Source organism: Pongo abelii, chromosome 3 (genome assembly GCF_028885655.2).
Source record: "Pongo abelii isolate AG06213 chromosome 3, NHGRI_mPonAbe1-v2.0_pri, whole genome shotgun sequence".
Lineage (NCBI taxonomy): Eukaryota > Metazoa > Chordata > Mammalia > Primates > Hominidae > Pongo > Pongo abelii.
Window position 1 is genome coordinate 96,844,533 of NC_071988.2, and position 23,982 is coordinate 96,868,514.

Sequence of the window (23,982 nt, forward strand, 5' to 3'; positions counted from 1 at the left end):
GATACACCAAGAAGAACAAAAATTAAATACTACCCATAATATAAATCAATTTCACTTCGATCTCTGGAAAAAACAAGCCTACAGATGTCTACCTCTTGTTAAAACAGTAAATAAGGTTATTGCTGCTGTTTTACAAAGGAATACTATTTTACAGATCAGAAGAAATACAAATTTTCACAGTATAATCATTTAACTGATTCATCCCCCAACACTGTTTGGGAGAACTTTAAAAAAAAGATTTAAGCGGTTGATTTCAAATTGCATATTGGAACCCATTAGTTGGTCAAACCCAAGATATGGTCTTTTGAGACGAAGCCTCACTCTGTCACCCAGGCTGGAGTGCAGTGGCACGATCCCCACTCACTGCAGCCTCCACCTCCCAGATTCAAGCAATTCTCCTGACTCAGCCTCCTGAGTAGCTAGAACTACAGGCGCCTGCCACACACCCGGCTAATTTTTGTATTTTTAGTAGAGACGAGGCTTCACCATGTTGGCCAGGCTGGTCTCAAACTCCTGACCCTCAAGTGATCCACCTGCCTCAGCCTCCCAAAGCGTTGGGATTACATGAGTGAGCCACTGTGTCCAGCCTCATGAAAACCTTATATAGTTCTCCAGCACCTGCCCCCAAATTTTTTTTTTTTTTTTTTTTTTTTTTTTTTTTAATGAAATAAAGGTCGGGCTTGGTGTCTCATGCCTGTAATCCCAGTACTTTGGGAAGACAAGCTGCAAGCTGGGAGATCGCTTGAGGCCTACAGTTTGAGGCCACAGTGGGCTATGAGCATATCACTGCACTCCAGCCTGAGTGACAGAGGAGACCATGACTCTAAAAATAAAATACTAAAGTACATATAAGAATAAGCGTGTGCATATATAGATATGAATGTGTCATGTACCAGAATATGACATAAAATGTTGTTACTGTGAGTTGCAGTTAAAAACACTTTTTGCCATCAAATGAATAAAATATTAAATACAGTTTAGACATGTTTACAAAGATATTGTCAGATAATGAGGAGACAGGAAATGCAAAATATATATAGTCATACCCAAGAAAAAAAGTAGATAAAAATACCAAATTATTTGTTTAAAATTTACCTGTGTAAATATTCCGGAGCTTTATTCAGCAAAGTATAATATTGCCTCACAAACTCCCGCCCTACAAGCAGCGGACTGGGCTTCTCCATAACCATTTCTTTGCTGCACAATGTCAAATGCTGAGAGAGCAAACACAAGAATAACTATTAAAAAGTCATCTTTGTCATCAACCACCATGAAATAAATTTTCTTTTTAGCCAAATTTAGCAGTGGGGAGTTGTATACCAATTTTAGTGACACTAATGTTAATAAGTTCTGATAACCCACTACCATCAGACTAACCTGAAATAAATTTTTTTTTTTTTTTGAGACGGAGTTTCGCTCTCCTTGCCCAGGCTGGAGTGCAATGGCGCAATCTCAGCTCACCGCAACCTCCGCCTCCCGGGTTCAAGCGATTCTCCTGCCTCAGCCTCCTGAGTAGCTGGGATTACAGGCATGCGCCACCACGTCTGGCTAATTATGTATTTTTAGTAGAGACGGGGTTTCTCCATGTTGGTCAGGCTGGTCTCGAACTCCCGACCTCAGATGATCCACCCGCCTCGGCCTCCCAAAGTGCTGGGATTACAGGCGTGAGCCACCGTGCCCGGCCTAACCTGAAATAAATTTTCTTAGTCATACAAATGGGAACAAAATTAATGCCACTATTAAAAAGCAACTTACAACAAATAGCAAAACAATACATTCCTAACTACTATCCATAAGGTAACCTCCAACATTTGTGTCTCCCTTTCTCTCTCTTTCTTGATTTCCCTACCCTTCAGTAAAGGGAAATAGCATCTTTGTTATTTCTTATCTCCAGGAGGTCCAATGCTGCCTCAGACTAAGTACAAGTCCTTCTATTCACAGTGCCTTTTTCCTTTGGGGACCAAAATCTATTACATTCCTGGATTCCAGTGGTTTTATCCTAGGAAGCAAGACACAGGGCACAAGTTAAGACTCAGAGATAACACTCATGGCAAAGCACCATGACTTGTGTTTTTGTATTCTCTTTCCTTCTGGGAATTAATTTCACCATTTTCAAAATAGTAACAATGATTAATCACCAGCTATAACTTCAGTACTCAGAGATAATCATTTTTTACCTTTGATAATATGTCTCTCTAATCTTTCTTTCCACTAATTAAGCATCTAACTACATGAGATACTGTTTATAATAAATGAAATACTCCGGTGAACAAGATAAGTCTCTAGCCCTCAAGGAGTTTATAGTCTGTCAAGAAATATAAACAAGCAAACTGGAAACTTAACAGAATGGGTTAGGTGCTATGATAATGTGCCTCAAAGTTAAAACCAACAAGAACAACTAACACGAAATAAATACAATTTCCTATTTTTGTCTTGTGAGACAGGGTCTCGCTCTGTCACCTAGGCTGGAGTTTAATGGTGCAATCATGGCTCACTGCAGCCTCAACTGCCAGGCTCAGACTTAGCCTCAAGCGATCCTCCCCCTCAATCTCCTGAGTAGCTGGGACTATAAGCATGCACCTGGCTAATTTTTAAAAATTTTTTAATTTTTATTTTTAGCACAGACAAGGTCTTGCTACAATGCCCTGACTGGTCTCGAACTCCTGGCCTCAAGTGATCCTCCCACTTCAGGTGTGAGCCACAAACAAAACTTATCATTTACTGTAAGAATATAATCCCCAGGGCCGGGTGCGGTGGCTCACACCTGTAATCCCAGCACTTTGGGAGGTGGGGCCAGTGGATCACAAGGTCAGGAGTTCAAGACAAGCCTGGCCAAGATGGTGAAACCCCATCTCTACTAAAAATAAAAAAATTGGCCAGGTGTGGTGGTGGGCACCTGTAATCCCAGCCACTCCGGAGGCTGACGCAGAGAATTGCTTGAACCCAGGAGGTGGAGGTTGCAGTGAGCCAAGATCGTGCCACTGCACTCCAGCCTGGGCGACAGAGTGAGACTCGTCTCAAAAAACAGAATATAATCCCCAGAACAGTCAAAATTACAACATTAGAAATTGGAGATTAGGAGGAGAGAAAAATATGAAATATAACCTGTTTTATTTTATTTTTGAGATGGAGTCTTGCTCTGTTGCCCAGGCTGGAGTCCAGTGGTATGATCTTGGTTCACTGCAACCTCTGCCTCCCGGCAGAGCAATTCTCTTGCCTCAGCCTCCCGAGTAGCTGGGACTACAGGCACGTGTCACCACACCTGGCTAATTTTTGTATTATTAGTAGAGACGGGGTTTCACCATGTTAGCCAGACTGGTCTTGAACTTCTGACCTCGTGATCCACCTGCCTCAGCCTCCCGAAGTGCTGGGATTACAGGTGTGAGCCACTGCGCCCAGCCACCTGTTTTATTTTAAAAAGACCTATTAAACTTAAAAGTACTAAAAAAAAAAAAACCATAATTCCTAAGTGTGTATCTACTGGGTAAATCAGGATGCAGTTTAAATTCCTGCTTAGCCAGGTGCGGTGGCTGACGCCTGTAATCCCAGCACTTTAGGAGGCCAAGGTGGGTGGATCGCCTGAGGTCAGGAGTTCGAGACCAGCCTGGCCAAAACGTAAAACCCCGTCTCTATTAAAATACAAAAATTAGCCAGGTGTGGCGGCTGGTGCCTGTAGTCCCAGCTACTTGGGAAGCTGAGGCAGGAGAATCTCGTGATCCTAGGAGGCAGAGGTTGTAGTGGGCCAAGATCATGCCTCTGCACTCCAGCCTGGGCAACAGAGTGAGGCTCCATCTCAATAAATAAATAAATAAATAAATAAATAAATAAATAAATAAATTCCTGCTTAAACTTCAGGTTGAGCTGGGAGGATCATTTGAGATCAGGAGTTTGAGACCAGCCTGACCAAGATGGTGAAACCCCGTCTCTACTAAAAATACAAAAAATTAGCAGAGCATGATGGCACACACCTGTCATCTCAGCTACTCAGGAGACTGAGGCACAAAAATCACTTTAACCTGGGGGACAAAGGTTGCAGTGAGCTGAGATCACACCACTGCACTCCAGCCTGGGCAACAGAGTAAGACTCTGTCTCAAAACAAACAAACAGACAAAAAAACACTGCAGGCTGGCACAGTGGATCACGCCTGTAATCCCAGCACTTTGGGAGGTGGAGATGGGAGGAAAGCTTGAGGCCAGGAGTTCAAGACCAGCCTGGCCAACAGAGAGACCCCATCTCAATACAAAAAATTAAAAATAAAAAGTAAATTTCCATGTGTGTTTACTTTAAATAACTAAAACAATTTCAGAGACAGCCCCGCATAGGTCATTAAAATTGTGATGCTGTTTTAATAAAAATCAAATACCAACTATAGTAGAGCTTACATATAAGAGTGTAGTTTTACATAATTCTAGTGACTCACAATTCAACTTTTACATTATGTTTTTAGGTTCCTTGTTTCTTCCTTTCCAACAAACTATCCCTCCTCTAACTGTCCTTAAACTCTCAAACTTGATTTACAAAAATCCTCAAACCTGTTTAAAATTTTTTATAATGCCTCACTTGCTTTCAAAAATAGTTAATTCACAAAGAGCAGATCCAAATACTGCCATTTCAGGTGTCATTGATTTTCCAGAAAACTTAAAACTCCCAATAAGGGTAACAACCCTAATGCAAAAAGGACTCACATATGCTACATTTAAAGTAACAAAGCACTGGGCTGTGGCTCACGCCTGTAATCCCAGCACTTTGGGACGTCGAAGTGGGCAGACTGCTTGAGCTTAGGAGTTCAAGACCAGCCTGGGCAACAAGGCAAAACCCCATCTAAAATTAGCCAGCTATGGTGGTGCACACCTGTAGTCCCAGCTACTTGGGAGGATTGCTTGAGCCCAGGAGGTCTAGGGTGCAGTGAGCTTTGATCAGGATACTGCACCGCAGCCTGGGTGGCAAAACGAGACCCTATCTCAAACACACAAACACACAAACACACACACACACACACACACAGCTAAGCAACTAACATTTTTATTCTGAATAATGAGGGTGGGTAAAGAACAGTAGACTTACCTGGTAAAATTTAACAAGATCACTAAAATATGGAAATTATATGTATTTTAACACCATAAAAATTGATGGTAAAATAATACTAACACATGGGAAAATACTACATTACTCTCTGAACAAAATAACTACGCACAAAATAGTTTTCTTTAAATTGATAGTGACAGAAATACTATTAGGAATTTCCGGGTTTGGGAATTATTGTTTTCTTCTCTCTGGATTTCCAGATTTTCTACAGGAACACTGTTGTCATTTATCCCAAATTTCCCATCATTCATAGAGTACATACTGATCTATCATTTTTGTCACTTACATATTTGCTTCTCAAACCAAAATAAAATGGTACATAATACATATATAATATCACAGGTCAAAATGCTCTAAAGATTTGTTGTAACAAGGTTCAAAAAAAGCTTCAAATTGCCCACTATCTACACGGTCACTGAAGTATAATGGCCAAGATACCATCAATTTAGAACAGAGAGACAGGGAAGGGCAGTAGAAGTAATATTTGATTAATCAATACTCAATAAATTAATACTTAGAACTATTGGAAGGCAGTAACTTGAAAAGTTAACTTCAAATGGTAAATAAGTAAGGCAATGCTAATCTGGTAAAATCTAAACAGGCATATAACAGGTTATATAGAAAGCTGAGCTTTTAAGGTGCAGAGGAGGCTCCCAAAGGAATGGTAAAACAAAATCAAGATTTACTGAGAGAACAGTGTTTCAACTAATTACATCAGTTACTTCTTTAACCATAACTCCGATTTGAAGTGACTCAGAATTTAGAGATCCAAAATATAATTGATAGAAATCAACCAGAAAATGATTAGAGATCAACCATCAAACAACGTGGTTTGGGTATTGCAGGAAATAAGACTATGAAAACTGAGTAATATAAAGTTCGCGTTTATAATTCATGCACAGTGTACGTAAGAAGGTTGAGAAAAAGGAAAAAAGCCAAATTACACTTTCAGAATAAAAGTGATTACAAGAAGAAAGAATTGTGCCATTTTTATTATTCATAGCAAAGCACCTTACAGGTAATCCATTTCTAGATCTGGGACCTTCCATTTCTTAAAAAAAGTTAACAAAACGAAACAAAATTCTGAATATGGGAGTAAAAGGTTTCAACTATCTTATCCATGGCCATGAAAAAGTCATGACCTTACTGGATCTCGATTTCCTAGTTTACAAATTGAGAAGAAATCCCTGGTCAAGCCTACAAGACTATACAGTTCTATAAAGATAGCCAAGAAGGCCCGGTGCAGTGGCTCAAACCTGTAATCCCAATATTTTCGGAGGCCAAAGTGGGTGAATCGCTTGAGCTCAGGTGTTTGAGACCAGCCCAGGCAACATGGCAAAACCCCGTCTGTACTAAAAAATACAAAAAATTAGCCAGGCGTGGTAGTGTGCAAGCGTAGCTCCAGCTACTCGGGAAGCTGAGGTGGGAGGAATGCCTGAGCCCGGGAAGTCGAGGCTGCAGCGAGCCAAGATGGCACCACCGCACTCAAACCTGGGTAACAGGAGTGAGACACTGTTTAAAAAAAAAAAAAAGATAGCCAAGATTGAAGGATACTCATACACAAAAAGAAACCTTTAGAAAGTTCTTAGATCAGCACCTTCAAAGATAACCACCATCTTCAATAAGGTGGTTGTTAGCCTCACCTAACAATCTTTTTAGAAAAAGTTAAATACAACGTATCACACCCCACTTCTTCCAATGACACCTGAAAATGTGAAGAATCTCACACAGGAATGCACAATGTAAAATTTTCTCTGATACATTAGCTCTATACACAAACAAAGCTCTCTCATGAACAAATCTGTCTTTTACTTGTCAAATGAAAACATTATCCAAGGCCAGGCGCAGTGGCTCATGCCTACTTCCCAGCACTTTGGGAGGCAAAGGCAGGCGGATCACAAGGTCAGGAGATCGAGACCATCCTGGCTAACACAGTGAAAGCCCGTCTCTACTAAAAATACAAAAAATTAGCCAGGCCTGGTGGCACGTGCCTGTAGTCCCAGCTACTCAGGAGGCTGAGGCAGCAGAATTGCTTGAACTCAGAGGCAAAGGTTGCAGTGAGCCGAGATCACACCCTTGCACTTCAGCCTGGGCAACAAGAGCGAAACTGTCTCAAAAAACAAAAAACCGAAAACATTATCCAGTATAGTTTAGAGGCATTTTACTCTCCAACTCTGCCTATCGCACCTAAAATCCCAGTGAATTTTCATCAGAATATTTTATTCATTCCTGTTTCTTAAAATGTTTCCTCTGCATTTGCCTAGACTAATTCCTGAAGCACATGTACTTCAGCTCTCATGGAAAATTGCTCTATATTTGTCACCATATTTTCTGAATCTATTCATAATACACATTGAGAGGGAGTGGAGTATTGGTAAATAATACACACTGAGAGGGAGTGGAGCACTGGTAAACATACATGCAGATTAGAAAAGAAAGTCACATTGAGCTTCATTATCCTACAATGTACTTGTACTTCCTCAGTTTCAAAATAACGTAAAAACCAAAGTTATCACTCTCCTTTCCTCAAACTTTGACTAAAACGTCACCTTTTAGGTAAGAAACATTTAGGTTTTTTGTTTACCATTTAAAGTTCAGTGAATCACTAGTATAATGGGGCTGCCTCCAAAACAATCAATCTCAGGCTACATTAATTTAGATGTAATATCTAAAATGAGTTGAAAATGCTAACCGAATATAGTGAATGGAAATTATAAGAAGGTAGATTTGAGTTAAACATAACACAAGAATAACGCAAGTTGTCCAAATATCAAATAGAACTACTTAACAAGTAGCCAGTCACTACAGGTATTCCAGAGACTAACTGAATGATTTGGCACAAACATACTAGAGTCCATACATCCAAAAAAGTAAGATTAGGCCATTCCAACACTAAGATCCTAAAAGTCTGTTAACAAGAAGCAGGACTTTTGACTTCTCCTCCAATACTCATCCCACACCTTCCTATCTGCAATGATTGAAACCCTATGCATTTATCTGGGCCCAGCAGAAATCCTGTCCCCTTGAAATCTTTCTACTCCCACTGAATTCCTCAACAGAATATAACTCTTCTCTATTAACTCTTAAAGTACTTTTGGCCTTTATCATGGCAGTTTATTGATCATACTCTGCCCTAAGTTACTAACTGTACACCTGTCTTCATCTTCTATTCCCCTCTCAAATATTATAACTCAGCTCTCCTTTGAATGCAATTCTCTGGAAACACCACAATTCTTCTCAATAATCGAATGACTTCTCAATCCTCCACCCATCTGCATTATCAATGTTGACTACCTCCTCCTAACTCTTCTAGAGTTCTATAAGGCAAATTTTCCTTCTCATCAAAACGCAGAATTTCTCAAGGTTCTGTCTTCTAACCTGGCAATTTCAGCTTCTGGTCTCATGTCTACCTAAACGTGTATCTAGTCTATATCATAAGTTCAAATTTTACATTCGTCACCACATACTGAACACCTAGACATGACCCACATATGTCCCAATACACACATGCACCAAAGAAAGCTATTTCCTTATTTCTGTTAGAAGTGTCATAATCTTCTCAACTTGAAAGCTCAGTCGTGACTTTCTCCCCTTTAGCTTTGCCACTTAAACTGTGAAATCCTTACAAGTCAGAAGTTGGAATTTGTGCCCTCCTTTTGACTCCCACTGTTCAGACCTTTTATTCTTCAAAAGTCTTTCAAGCCCCTGTATCACATGTAGTATACACTGTACAGAGTAAAATCCAAACACCGACATTCAGTTTGGCATCTAAGGCCCTACACAGAAATCCAGTCTGACATTCAATGTCATAACCAACCTTTCAAATTTATCTCCTACTATACCTTCTCATCCCTGTATCAAATTCTATACAAATATTTTAATCACCTAATATTATTCTCTGCAATTTCATTCTCTGGGCCTTTGTCTTACTTCATTCATTCCCATCCACAAGCTGAGTCAATGGGTTATACAAAATAAATTCATTTCAACATTTATTTTATGGCTACTATGTATGTACCAGAAACTACAAAAGGAAAAAGAGGCCAGGTGCAGTGGCTCACGCCTGTAATTCTAGCACTTTGGGAGGCCGAGAAGGGTGGATCACCTGAGGTCAGGAGTTCGAGACCAGCCTGACCAACATGGCAAAACCCATCTCTACTAAAAATACAAAAAAGTTAGCCGGGTGCAGTGGCGGGCGCCTGTAATCCCAGCTACTTGGGAGGCTGAAGCAGGAGAATCGCTTGAACCCAGGGGGCAGAGGTTGCAGTTAGCTGAGTTGTAAGTACTTGATATTAGTTATTACAAAAAAAATAAGACCTCTAGTAATAGGATGCAGTTCTCTTTACCAGATACTGTTACCAAAGGTTATGTGGGTGCTAAGACACAGCTTATCTCCACTATAGGATACTTACCCCTTTCCCCTCTGGAGTCCCTCACTCATAGCTGGGCTCTAACTAGTCAGGTTTATTTATTTTAATTGAACCATGGACTATATCAATTTTCAACAGCTAAATGCATATTAATACTGGAACTTTCTGAAATTCCAGATGATTTTTGTTTAAAGTAACTTAAACAATCTAAGGAACACTATACCTTTTTAAAGAAATGATCTTCAATCTTTCGTGGTACACCATTGAATGAAAGCTTCACAAAGAAGATCTAAGAATCATAGTGGTACAAACAAATAATAAAAGTAAGTTACGGATTAAATCTCTTACTCAGGCTCCAAAGGTTTTTTTGTTTTCTGTCCTTCTCAGAAGTTGAGGGAGGCTAGTTTTAAAATTCAGAAGCTATTAAAAGTGACCAAGCTGTAAGAAATGGAAATGCTTGCTGTCCACAAAAATAAAGCATGTATTTATACTATGTTTTAAAGTTTAACAAGTACCCTACTATTCTCCTTTGTCTTTAAAATTGATAGGGCATTATCTTCATTTACAGAAAAGGATGTTTAGAGAGCCTAAGGAAAGGTGTTTGGGGTCCCTCAGTTACAGTAAAAAGAAAGAGGATTTGAAATCAGGTCTCCTGACTCCTGACTCAAGTGATGTTTTCATTACATTTTGGTTAGGAACAACCGCTTTGGAAGAGCAGCCAGCTCTTCCAACAATACAAAAAAATAATTTTAAACAAGCAATTGTTAGCTTATGTGAAACTGTTGAGAAGAGTGAAAAACAAAGGAATACAGCAGGACAGCAACAGAAAATCCAAGAATAATTTTCAATATACCTATGGTTTCAAGATAGGGTTTCAAGATTGGAAATTAGAAGATAAAAGTAAGCGGAAACACAACAGTCAAGAAACTAATTCTATTGCTTCTGAAGATAGGCCAGGACCTTCCTGAAGGTAGGTGGACCAATTTATTCTATCGGATATTAAACAAGTGTCTACCAGTGGAGAGTAACTAGGTCATGTTTGTCCATTAAATTCTACTGAATTTAAGTTCAGACGCAACACTTTAGTTTGTGCCTTTCAAAATCAACATTGAAAAGGAGTCATTCACTGTCTCCATATTCACTTAAAATATGTGGAAAGTCTTTTTAAAGCAATCTAGGGGGAAAATGTTCAATCCTGATTATGCGTAATAAACAGCGATAATTTTGCAGGATAAGGAAGGAAGTTTTCAGAATCTAAAGACACAGTGCCAACACTTTCTTCAAACCAGGAGTTGCCTGCTGACAAATCAACTGCTCAGCTGCTAACTGAACAGTTTAGTTAGTTACTCTATGAAATTATCAAAGCGTGTTTTCTTCTTTACCTTCTAATTTTTATCCCCATCCATCCCACAAGCATTCTGGTTCACTCTTGATGTTTTTTCACTATTACTAATATTTCGACCCTGAATATCAATCTGAACTATGACAGCTCGTAGTAAGCAATTCATTCTAGGTCCTTATTATTCCTACAATTCCTTGACTGCTTTTCAGAATTAGTTTGTAAAGATTAAATCATAACATAAAGGCCCATAAGAGTAATCTTAAAAATTTAAGAAACATGTTACTGCTAAAGAAAGGATAATTCAGTCCTGAGGTTCAAACTCATCGTACCGTTTATCTCCTAAGACCAGGAATCTTGGATTATCAAAAGGACCACTGGATGCTAACAGGGCCAAAAGTTTACTTAGAAACTTGGTTCACATGCCTAAGGCTATATTAACTGCCAAATATGGAGCTGGAGAAGAATTGCCATCATCTCCCACTCTAGCACACCGGGGCTCTCTTAACGGCAGTTAATGGTTCCCAGATCCAGGTACCTGCAACACTAACGTTTGAAAGACCAGAACAAGGTACAGAGCCTTGAACCTAAAACCACAGTATCTTAATCCAAGTTAATATCCCACAACAATCATACAGGAAGAAAAGGACTTTACTATTCCAGCTAAAAGTGCACGTGCCTTTTTTGTTGTTGTTAGGAAGGAAAAGGCACTCTTCTCCCACCCCCTAAATCCGTTAGAACATTAAGTATGTCTTGGGGAAAAAAGCTGATCTATGCAGGAAATTATAGACGAAAATCTGTATTCGCCCCAAAGCGGCACAGGGCCATCTTAAGAAATCTGCTTTTAGAGACGCAGGGAAAATTCTATCAGATTCCACCAACAAAATCAACACAATCTAGGAACGCTTATGTTCCTTTCTGTCCCCCCATCCCAAAAAAAGCGGGAACCCATCCCCCAAAAGCCATTCCCGGGTCAATAAAGGATGGTCGGCGTAAGAGGGGGACGAAGAAGGCGCACGTTACAGTTCCAGTATCCGAACACGTTCGGATTAAACCCGCGGTGGCAGGGAGGAGGGGGTTGGTCAAAGACGACGGAACACTAGGTACTGGGTAAGCGAAGCGGCGGCTGCCTTCAAACCCGGATTCTGTTTCCGTGCACAGAAATGGTGCCCGGAGGCCTCTACTTTCGCATCTGCGTCGCTTCTGCCTCCGCCGACACAACCTCTTTTCCCCTCCCCCACGGGCGGGGCGGCGACGGCCTCCCCGCTCCGAAGGAACAGGGTATGAGAGCCGAAAACGATTCGGAAACAGGAACGGTGGGCTACCCACCCTAAAACATCCCCTCCAGAAAACCTACTCCCACACTTCCTGTATTAAGCTTCCATCAGCGCGCCTTCGGGAGCTGCTGCGTGCCCCCCCTTACTTCGCCACCTCATCCCCAATAAACCTCAACCCTACCTGTGCCCTCGGAGCCCTCTGCCCGCAAGACGCTCGCGGGTCACCTCCCTTCCCAGGCGGCCTCCCACCCCTCACCTAGAGGAAAGACTGGTCTTCTCTCACGCACACACGGCACCGTAGGGAGCCGGCAAGAACAATGTCTCTGCTGCTACACCTCCGGCTCCCGGGCTCACACACCGGACGATTGCCTCGCGCCGCGGAGCGCGAAGGGAATGTCCCTTTCCGACCACCACACCGACCTCCCCTCCCGGCCCCCGTACACACCTCCAGCCAACAGCGGCGGCGGGTACGTCGCGCGGAGGTCAGAAGAGTCGCTGAGGACCGGGTGCGGCGGGTTCTTCTTGCTCGCCGCCCCCTTCCTCCGACAACTCGGAAGCCTCGGAAGCCGAAGAGCCGCGAATTCGTCTGCTTCACAACCACCTCTTCCCGGGAGCCAGGCGCTGCGACGTGCGACAAGGACCACGGACGTCCCGCCCCCTTTGCCACCGCCCCCTCTTATTGTTTTACCCCTGCCGAAAGGGCCAGGGAACCCCCGAGCACAGCGGCAGCCAATCACGCATCTCCTCCAGAGCCGGACCCAACCTTCCCGTGTCCCTCTGCGGAGCACGCGCAGTACGCTGCCGCGCTCGCACACGCTCGCGCCCGGAAAGCCGGGGAACCGGAACCGGCCTAAAGCCAAGATAAGAGTCCGCTGATTTGACGTCACAAGCAGGCTGCCTTTCTCCGGTCCCGAGGCTCCAGCCTTGCCGCCCTTCTTCCCGATCGCGCAAGCGAGAGCTGGTTCGCAGCAACGCAGTGTCTTTTGTAGACTGATAATCTGGTCCTTTTTATTAATGGGAAGGAGGGAATTTAGTAATCCCTCTAAACTAGGTGTCTGCAGGTTGCTGCTATAGACGAGCTTAAAATGCAGCCGGTGATTTCAGCTGTTTGCACACTAAACTCACCTACATTGTTTGTTTAACCCATCCTAGGTTTTAAGCCCCATTAAGAGGCCCTGCAGTAAAGGAAGAATAAGACGTGGGCTTTACAGAGGGGGAAAAGACTATTTCTTTGTGTCCTTGTTACGAATTTAGGCATGGCTAAATATCAATACATACTAAAGCATTTTACATACTAAAGCTAAAAGGCCTGAAATACAAGGATTACAGTCCTGTTCTAGCTCTGAGCCCAGACTTGCCCCAGGGTGAGACACTGGTGACCTTGTTTCATGGAAAAAGCCAAGCCAAATCTTGTAGTCAGGGAAGCCACTTTGCATCTTAGGTCTGGCAGTGTTTTCAGAGAATACCGAGATAGCACAGGAATTTTGGAATGAAGGACTGAGAAAATGTTCAAAGAAATGGAAAGGGAAAAAATACATTAATGAATGCTTACGAACTAAACATGGTGGACGTAAGCATGTACACCTCATCAGTTTTCTTTGCAGTCCTGTAAGGGCAATTTTAAGGTATTTGGCACGTTAAGACAATATGTCAAATACCTTAAATATTGGCAGAGGCAATGCCAACATTAGGGCCTCCAAAGTCTACAATATCTTTACCTTTAGACTGCTTAAAGATACTGTTATATGCAAAATATTTGGGCAGACCATCACTGTAATGAAATGAAATCAACCTGATGTTTTTCCTTAAAGCATCAAAATACATTACATGCTGGCTGTCCTTTAATATACTGGGCTTATATACCAGGCATTCTTGTAATTATACAGCCTTCTGAGCCTCACAGTAACCCTATGAGCTAGTTGCTATATGTATGTGTATATATACACACACACACACATATGTATATATGTATATATATGTGTATATGTATATATACGTATATATATGTGTGTGTATATATATACGTATATATATGTATATATATGTGTGTGTGTATATATATATATATATATATATTTTTTTTTTTAAGACGGAGTCTCTCTGTGTCGCCCAGGCTGGAGTGCAACGGCACGATCTTGGCTCACTGCAACCTCCACCTCCCGGGTTCAAGCGATTCTCCTGTCTCAGCCTCCCTAGTAGCTGGGACTACAGGCGCGTGCCCCCACACCCAGCTAATTTTTATATTTTTAGTAGAGACGAGGTTTCACTATGTTGGCCAGGCTGGTCTCGAACACACCTGACCTCGTGATCCGCCCGCCTTGGCCTCCTAAAGTGTTGGGATTACAGGCGTGAGCCACCGCACCCGGCCAGTAGTTGCTATTTTTATGCCCGTTTTACAGATGAGGAAACAGGTTTAGAGAGGTCAAGTAACTTACCCAGGACTACACGGCTACTATTCACTGGAGCTGGGATTCAAACACAGGCAATCTGCCTCCACAGTCCATACCCTTAGGCAAACTATAGAATACTCCCGTTGTACTAATTGCCGCAATTGACTTATCTGCCCTACTGCTGACTAACCTTCAAGTGTTTCCGGTTTGGAGCTCTTATGTGCAATGCTATTATAAATATTTTTCACCATGTATCCTGCTGCAGAGGTGCAAAACTTTCTCTAGAGCAGTGGTTCTCAGACCTTAAGGTGCACCGAAATCACCTGTAGGGCTTGTTAAAACAGATAGTTGGGCCCCACTCCCTAAGTTTCTGATTCAACAGAGTCCCGAGAATTTGCACTTCTAACAAGCTTTCAGGTGATGGTGCTACTGCTGCTCTAGGAGCCACACTTTAAAAACCACTGATCTAGGCCGGGCGCGGCAGCTCACGCCTGTAATCCCAGCACTTTGGGAGGCTGAGTGGGGCGGATCACCTGAGGTCAGGAGTTTGAGACCAGCCTGACCAACATGGAGAAACCCCGTGTCTACTAAAAATACAACATTAGCTGGGCGTGGTGGTGCATGCCTGTAATCCCAGCTACTCGGGAGGCTGAGGCAGGAGAATCACTTGAACCCGAGAGGCGGAGGTTGCGGTGAGCCGAGATCGCGCTATTGCACTCCAGCTTGGGTGACAAGAGCGAAAACTCCGTCTCAAAAAAAAAAAAAAAACCACCACTGATCTAGGGCAGAGGTAGGCAAACGGTTTGATAAGGGAAGGATTAGATAGTAAATATTTTTGGTTTTGAGCGCCACGTATGGTTCCTGTTGCATATTCCTCTCTCTCTCGCATCCTTTAAAAATTTAAGAAACATTTTTAGTTTAGCTCTAGGGCTACACAGAAACAGCCCTCAGGTAACCCTGCTCTTGAGTAGACACCAATAAGTGGAGTTAATGGGAAAAAAGATTCAGCGATCTTCAATGTTAAGTAAATATCTCTAACCTATTCTAACTGGCGATTTTTACCTCATAAACATCTCTCTACACAAATAGCTTCTGCCCAGGTTCAGGCCCCTTCATCTTCCCAGGAAGACTGCAGTGGCCTCCTAACTAATCTCCCTGCCTCTCAAACATAGCCTCCATGAAGCAATGCCCACCTCCTATAGTCTAGGCAGGGAGACCAGTGTGAACGGTATTCATTCGGTAGCTCAGGCCAAAAACCTCTTTTTTCTCACACCAATTTATTGGCAGCCAATTGCCAATAATTTTTTTTTTTTTTTTTTTTTTTGAGATGGAGCCTCGCTTGGTCATCCGGGCTGCAGTGCAATGGCATGATCTGGGCTGACTGCAACCTCCACCTCCCAGGTTCAAGCCATTCTCCTGCCTTGGCCTCCCAAGTGGCTAGGACTACAGGCATGTGCCACCACGCCCATCTAATTTTTCTATTTTTAGTAGAGACGAGGTTTCACCATGTTGGCCAGGTTGGTCTCGAACTCCTGACCTCAAGTGATCCACCCACCTCGCCGAATTGTCAATACATTTCTGTTCCCTCTACCTTCAACATTTATTCTGGATTAAATACTTTGCATCACTGTTACTGCTGCTATAGTAGTCCAGGCCACCATTGCCTATTGCAATAGTTTTCTACTTGGCTTCAATGCTTCCACTCTTATTCCACTACAGTCTGTTCCCCTCACAGCAGCCAGATCTTTCATAGTTATAATTGAGATGATCCCAAAACCTTTAAAAGGCAACACAAAATCTCAGGTCCTTACCATGACCTACAAGGCCTACCTGATCTAGTCCTTACCTATTACTTCCATTTCTTTTCTTACCACTGGTTTTCTCACACCACCCCAGCTAGCTCTTCCTTTGACATTCTCCTCACATTACCACCCCAAGGCCTTTAATGTGAACCTTTATCAAAACACTGTGAAAAATCAAAGTAAATGAATCAGACCCAATCACCATTAGCAGGTGAATTTTTAAAAGTAAAATTACTAGAATTATATTATCTGATTCCTGATTTTTATTATAAACTTCAGCATAAAATACTTAGATAAGTATTTGAATAAGATAAGACATTTGAATTTGCAAAGCTTTTCCTCTACACCCTTTCATTTGTCCATTCTCAACTTTACTGAATACTAAAAGATCAACCAAGTCCATTATCACCACTTTTGCTGATGAAGTAGGTGTATAAGAGATGACTACATGTGGGTGGGCGCGGTGGTTCACGCCTGTAACCCCAGCACTTTGGGAGGCCCAGGTGGGTGGATGACGAGGTCAGGAGTTCGAGACCAGCCTGGCCAACATAGTGAAACCCTTTCTCTACTAAAAATACAAAAATTAGCCAGGCATGGTGGTGCGCACCTGTAGTCCCAGCTACTGGGGAGGCTGAGGCAGGAGAATCGCTTGAACCCAGGAGGCAGAGGTTGTGGTAAGCCGAGATCGCGCCATTTCACTCCAGCCTGGGCAACAGAGCGAGACTCTGTCTCAAAAAATAAAAAATAAAAAAATAAGAGATGACTACATGCATGTTTAGGGGTCACACACCCCACATAAATAAGGTTTATGAAGACCAAGCATTGGAAGGGAGTAAAATCCAAGTCCTTAAGGGAAACACATTTTTCTTGGAAAGTATCTTTACTCACCATGTTTTTAAACTTTTAAGGCTTGCAAAACAAATGTCTTGGCCCCACTGCTAATTCAGTTAGGAAGGATGATGCTATGGTTTGAATGTATGTGCCCCTCCGAAATTCATGTTGAAACTTAATCTCCAATGCGAAAGTATTAAAAGGTGGGTGGGACCTTCAGGTGGCAACTAGGTCATGAGGGCCTCACCTTCATGAATGGAATTCGTGCCCTCATAAAAGGGGATTGAGGGAGTTCATTAGTCTCTTTTGTGCTTTTGCCCCTTTCACCATGTGAGAACACAGCAAGAAGGCACCATCTTTGAAGCAGAGCAAGCCCTCACTAGGGCTGGCCCTTTGATCTTGAACTACTCAGCCTTTAGAACTATAAGCAATAAGCTTCTGTTGTTTATAAGTTACCCAGTTGAAGGGTGGTTTTGTTGTTGTTGTTGTTGTTGTTGTTGTTTGAGACAGGTTCTTGCTTTGTCTGTCACCTGGCTGGAGTGCAATGGTGCGATCGTAGCTCATTGCAGCCTCGACTTCTCAGCCTCCTGAGCAGCGGGACCACAGATGTGCACTACCGTGCCTAGCTTGTTTGTGTGTGTGTATAAACAGGGTCTCATTATGTTGCCCAATCTGGTCTTGATTGCCTGGCCTCAGGCCATCCTCTTGCCTCAGGCTCCCAAAGTGTTGAGATTACAGGCATGAGCCACCACACCTGACCTAAAGGTATTTTGTTATAGCAGCCCAAATAGACTAAAACAAATGATAATGCTGTGAACAGCATAGTATTTAAAGAGTCTGGCTGGGCACAATGGGGTATACTTGTTGTCCCCACTACTTGGGAAGCTGTAGCAGGAGGATCACTTAAACCCAGGAGTTTGAGTTCAGCCTGGGCAATATAGCAAGACCCCATTTCCAAAAAAAATAAAAAAGGGTCTGGGCTCCAGAACCACACTGCCTGGATTTGAATCCCAGCTTTATCTCATCACTTACTAGGTATATCACTATAGGCAGGATGTTTCACTTTTATGTGCCTCAGTGTTTCTCATCTGTAAAATGGGGACAATAATAATATCTACCTTATTAGGGTACAGTAAGGTTTAGATAATACATGTAAAACATTTTAACAGTGCCTGGCACATGGTAAGTGCTCAATAAACATCAGCACTTAATGTTTGGTTCTTGAAAAAGTATATGCACCAATTGCTTTCAACTGATTCCTTTTTCGCAGACTGCCCACTGCTTTGTTCTGAAGTAACAACTTACATTTGTATAGCATTTTACAGTTTTCAAAACACTTTCAAACACATTATCTCATTTCAATTTCACAAGCAATTCACAAAGTAGGCAAGCTGCACAAGGCTAAAAATGGCCAATTTAGAAAGAGAGCCCAGAGTCCCTCTGACTCATGCCACTACACCATGTCCTACTGCTAAATGATGAACTTTTATAGACTTTGAACAAGACTTACTGATTGAAAACATGTTACTTGAGAATCCCAGGGCTCTCTCTTGGTGCAACTAGATCCTTTACAAAGCTTTTTAATGCACAGAGAAACCTACTCCCATGAGTAGGATGAATCCATTCATTTTAGAGCAAGAGAGGAGAAAGCCTATTATGACCTAAAGAAAGAATCAAATGTTAATTTCTCCCTGCAATCTTTCCAGCCATTATCTCTTTGTGAGGCTGGCACAGGTTAGGGTATAAAGGAGTGTTTTCCTCTCCAATCACTGTGAGTGTGTAAAATATGTCTCACATCCAGAAAAGTGCATGAAATGGCCTGCCAATCTGTGTGATTAAGTACAAAATGTCACAATATGAATGACTGCTATAGGTGGTAGATTTTAGGTTTCTAACTTGTTTTGATCATATCTATGAAAGTCTATAAGTAGGTGAGATTCTACATGCTACCTGAGTTTGAGAAAACAAAGGTTTCAAGTTCTAAGAAAGTCACTTCTTCAGAATTTAGAGGCAACGGTCTCATAAAAAAATCAACATACAAAGAATCAGATTGTCGATTATGAAAATAACCCACCCTGAATTTGTGAATTCTAACGGATCCCATTTAACACTCATGAAGCCATGATGCCAGCTAAAAGCACCTCAGGCTGAGTGAATGAGGTGCTTTTCAGAGATAAAATAATCCTGGAAAGCAGAACAACTAAAGATAACATAAATGAATGAGAAGGCATTTGCCCTGAATCCAGAAAATGACTTTGAAAAGAGGAAACATTTCACCAGTGTTTATCTCACACTATCCGAGATAGACTACATTTGTCAGGCAGGAATATTCTAGCCCTCAGTGGGCTGCAGGGTGTGTTTAATTCTTCAAGCCTTACAGTCTGGATATGAGATGCCACAAGGTTATCCAATTCTCTCCTCACCAACCACTGTGACACAGAGAAGGGGGCCTGATAGCAGATATTCTATGTCTTTGGATGGCATATCCCTTTGTGAAATGGAATTCCTGTGGATTGTTCATCAGTCTCTTATAGATTAAGTTAATATAAAAGAGTGTGTCAGAGACAGATTTCCTTCTGAGGGGGATAGGAAGTTGTACTGAAAGAAGTCAGGGCTGAGGAGCAAATCCTCCACTTAAATATAGAAGCATGAAACACATGGGATCAAATCGCATTTTCTTCACTAACTACTTCTGTGACACTAGTCAGGTTAGTTCATTCCTCTGACCTTGACTTTCCTCAGTGGATAAACAGCCTACTTAGGATTGTTCTGAAGATTCTTTATGGCATTTAGCATACTTTCTGGCAAAGTGTGTATATGTGCATGATTCCTGTTATAAAACCGAGGCAAACCTTCAACATCAGGGGACCCCAACACAGTGCCACACAACTTCATAGACAGCTAGCCAGGTTTCCCATCCATCCTTCCATTCCCCACTCTCCTCTTGGGACAAATACTTGGTTGTTTGGCAGTGTAAAGAAACTGTGGCCTAGCCAGGCGCAGTGGCTCATGCCTGTAATCCCAGCACTTTGGGAGGCTGAGGCGGGCGGATCGCGAGGTCAAGAAATCAAGACCATCCTGGCCAACATGGTGAAACCCTATCTCTACTAAAAATACAAAAATTAGCTGGGCATGGTGGCACGTGCCTGTAGTCCCAGCTACTCGGGAGGCAGAGGCAGGAGAATAGCTTGAACCCAGGAGGCGGAGGTTGCAATGAGCTGAGATCATGCCACTGCATTCCACCCTGGCGACAGAGCAAGACCTCATCTCAAAAAATAAATAAATAAAATTTTTTTTTAAAAAAAGAAAAAGAAACCGTGGCCTAAGTCTTTCTCTTAAATATAGTCAAATTCAGCCAGGCATGGTGGCTCACACCTGTAACCCAGCACTTTGGGAGGCCAAGGTGGGTGGATCACCTGAGGTCAGGAGTTCAAGACCAGCCTGGCCAACATGGTGAAACCCCATCTCTATTAAAAATATAAAAATTAGCCGGGCATGGTGGCATGCACCTGTAGTCCCAGCTACTCAGGAGGCTGAGGCAGGAGAATCGCTTGAACCCAGAAGGCAGAGGTTGCAGTGAGCCGAGATCGTGCCACTGCACTCCAGCCTAGGCGAAAGAGCGAGACTCCATCTCAAAAATAAATAAATAAATATAGTCAAATGCAGAAGGAGGAGGAAAAGGATATATAGTAGTCCCCCCTTATCTGCAGAGGGTACATTCCAGGACCCTCAGTGGATGCCCGAAACACCAGACAATACCAAACCCTATATATACTATGTTTTTTCCTATACATACATACCTACAATAAAATTTATACATTAGGCACAGTAAGAAATTAACAATTACTAATGATAAAATAGAAAAATTATAACAGGCCAGGCATGGTGGCTCACCCCTGTTATCCCAGCACTTTGGGAGGCTGAGGCAGGTGGATCACCTGAGGTCTGGAGTTCGAGACCAGTCTGGCCAACATGGTGAAACCCTGTCTCTACTAAAAATACAAAAGTTAGCCGGGCGTGGTGGTGTGTGCCTGTATTCCCAGCTACTCGGGAGGCTGAGGCAGGAGAATGACTTGAACCCAGGAGGTGGAGGTTGCAGTGAGCCAAGATCACGCCACTGCACTCCAGTCTGAGTGACAGAGCAAGACTCCATCTCAAAAAAAAAAAAAGAAAAATTATAACAATATGCCAGCATCACTACTCTTATACTTTGGAGCCATTATTAAGTAAAATAAGGGTTACCTGAACACAAACACAGTGAAACTGGGATAGTTGATCTGATAACTGAGAAGGCTATGACATGACCAACCAGAGGGTAGAGCAGACAGCATGGATACACTGGACAAGAATGATTAACATCTTGGGTGGGATGACAGAGGAAGGTGCAATATTTCATCACACTACTCAGAATGGTGTGCACTTTCAAACTTATAAACTGTTGGCCGGGTGCGGTGGCTCATGCCTGTAATCCCAGCACTTTGGGAGGCCGAGGCGGGCAGATCACGAGGTCAAGAGCTTGAGACCATCCTAGCCAACATGGTGAAACCCCATCTCTACTAAAAATACAAAAATTAGCTGGGTGTGGTGGCACACGCCTGTAGACCCAGCTACTCGGGAGGGCTGAGGCAGGAAAATCCCTTGAACCAGGGAGGCAGAGGTTGCAGTGAGCCAAGACTGTGCCACTGCACTCCGGCCTTGTGACAGAGCGAGACTCTGTCTCAAAAAAAAAAAAAAAAAAAAAAAATTATGAACTTTATTTCTGGAGTTTTCCATGTAATATTTTTGGATAGCAGTTGAACATGGGTAACTTGAAGGGGGAAGAATAGTGTAGTACCTTTGAAAGCAAATGTGTTTTATTAATTTCTTTCAGCTCCCAGGTTATAAAACTATTCAAGGTAGTAAAAAATCAACTGTATGGAAAATACAGGGCTTTCATCAGCAGACAGAAAACTTGGTAGTTGTGAAACTTCTCATTGGAAAAAGATCTCCATAAAGAAATCATGCAGCTGGGCTGGGCACGGTTGCTCATGCCTGTAATCCCAGCACTTTGGGAGGCCAAGGCGGGCAGATCACGAGGTCAGGAGACCGAGACCATCCTGGCCAACATGGTGAAACCCCGTGTCTACTAAAAATACAAAAATTAGCTGGGCATGGTGGGTGACGTGTGCCTGTAATCCCAGTTACTTGGAAGGCTGAAGCAGGAGAATTGCTTGAACCCAGGAGGCGGAGGTTGCAGTGAGCTGAGATGGCGCCACTGCACTCCAGCCTGGTGACAGAGCGAGACTCTGTCTCAAAAAAAAAAAAGAAAGAAAGAAAGAAAGAAATCATGCAGCTGATAGACACAGTGAAAGCACTGTGACTTTCTTCTACCTTGGCCAGTCTGGAGCAGAACACAGCCAGTCCCTCATGCAGGGTCCGCATCAGCCCTCATTTTCCACCCACACATTTCTAGGTGTAACCACTTCCTTGTAGAGTCTAGACTAGCAAAACTGGGGGATCTAGCTCCATGGCAGCAAAATACTTCTCTCTGCTTTACCTCAGCAGGAAGCATACATGAGATTATAACTAGGGCAGGAATGGTCCTCAGAATAAAGATGTAGGCCGAGCACGGTAGCTCACACCTGTAATCCCAGCACTTTGGGAGGCCGAGGTGGGCAGATCACCTGAGGTCAGGAATTTGAGACCAGCCTGGCCAACATGGTGAAACCCTGTCTCTACTAAAAATACAAAAATTAGCTGGGCGTAGTGGTGTGTGCCTGTAATCCCAGCTACTCGGGAGGCTGAGGCAGGAGAATCACTTGAACCTGGGAGGCGGAGGTTACAGTGAGCCAAGATTGTGCCATTGCACTCCAGCCTGGACAACGAGCGAAACTCCGTCTCAATTAAAGAAAAAAAAAAAAAAGAATAAAGATGTAACCTGCACTTCTGGTTAGATCATAAGCCTGGCTTTTTAAACATCTATATCCTCCTGCTGGACTGCCGCTCTGACCTATATGCCTCTGTTGACTCACTACCTAGGTGAGTCCTGGCTGTGGAATTAAATTACCTGGCTGCTAGTGTCTGGCTCAGAACTGACAGGAGCTCCCAGTTATCTCTCTTTTTCTAGCTGGGTATCAGTGATCCCTGCTGGGCCTGACCCCTAACTCCATAGCCATGCTGTAAAATATCCATTTTCATGGTGGTGACATGAAAAGGGAAAGAGAACCAAAAGTTATTGACCAAAGGCCTTTTGTGCACAAGAGAGCAGTCCTAGATAAAATGTGTTTGTAAGGGCAATGTTGGAAGCAGAGGATTTTTTTTTTCTCTAAGCAACAAAGAGCTATGGAGAATCCAAAAGACTTTCAATGAGTAATTCAAGGATTAATAAGAAGGTTGGTAGTGGGTGCCAGAAGGAAGCTTTGCTATAAGCAGAACTGGAAAAAGATATTAAAAATAATAAATAGGCCAGGTGCGGTGGCTCATGCCTGTAATCCCAGCACTTTGGGAGGCCGAGGCGGGCAGATCACGAGGTCAAGAGTTTGAGACCAGCCTGGCCAATATGGTGAAACCCACCTCTACTAAAAATAAAAAAAAATTAGCCAGGCATGGTGGCACGCGCCTGTAGTCCCAGCTACTCAGGAGGCTGAGGCAGAAGAATCGCTTGAACCCGGGAGGCAGAGGTTGCAGTGAGCCAAGATCACGCCACTGCACTCTGGCCTGGGCAACAGAGTGAGACTCTGTCAAAAAATAAATAAATAAATATAAATAATAAAATTAAAAATCATAAATAAAAATAAAAAATATAACAAGTTTCTGGATTTATTTAAGTAAATGTATTTATGTAAATGTTGCTCTAAACTAGAAGTTTTTTGTTTTTGTTTTTGTTTTTGACAGAGTCTGGCTATGTT

General features: G+C 42.6%; 1 protein-coding gene across 17 annotated transcripts in view; it reads right to left on the reverse strand.

The window, feature by feature from the left end:
* Window positions 1-23,982, reverse strand: part of G3BP2 (G3BP stress granule assembly factor 2) — an 84,947-nt gene that overhangs the window by 17,979 nt on the left and 42,986 nt on the right. For 4 of the 17 annotated variants that reach the window (XM_009240093.4, XM_054553239.2, XM_054553238.2 and 1 more), the window contains one exon: window positions 1,096-1,214. In XM_009240093.4, coding sequence (XP_009238368.1) covers window positions 1,096-1,190 — 95 coding nt within the window. In that variant the 5' untranslated portion in view covers window positions 1,191-1,214. 17 annotated transcript variants of the gene reach the window in all.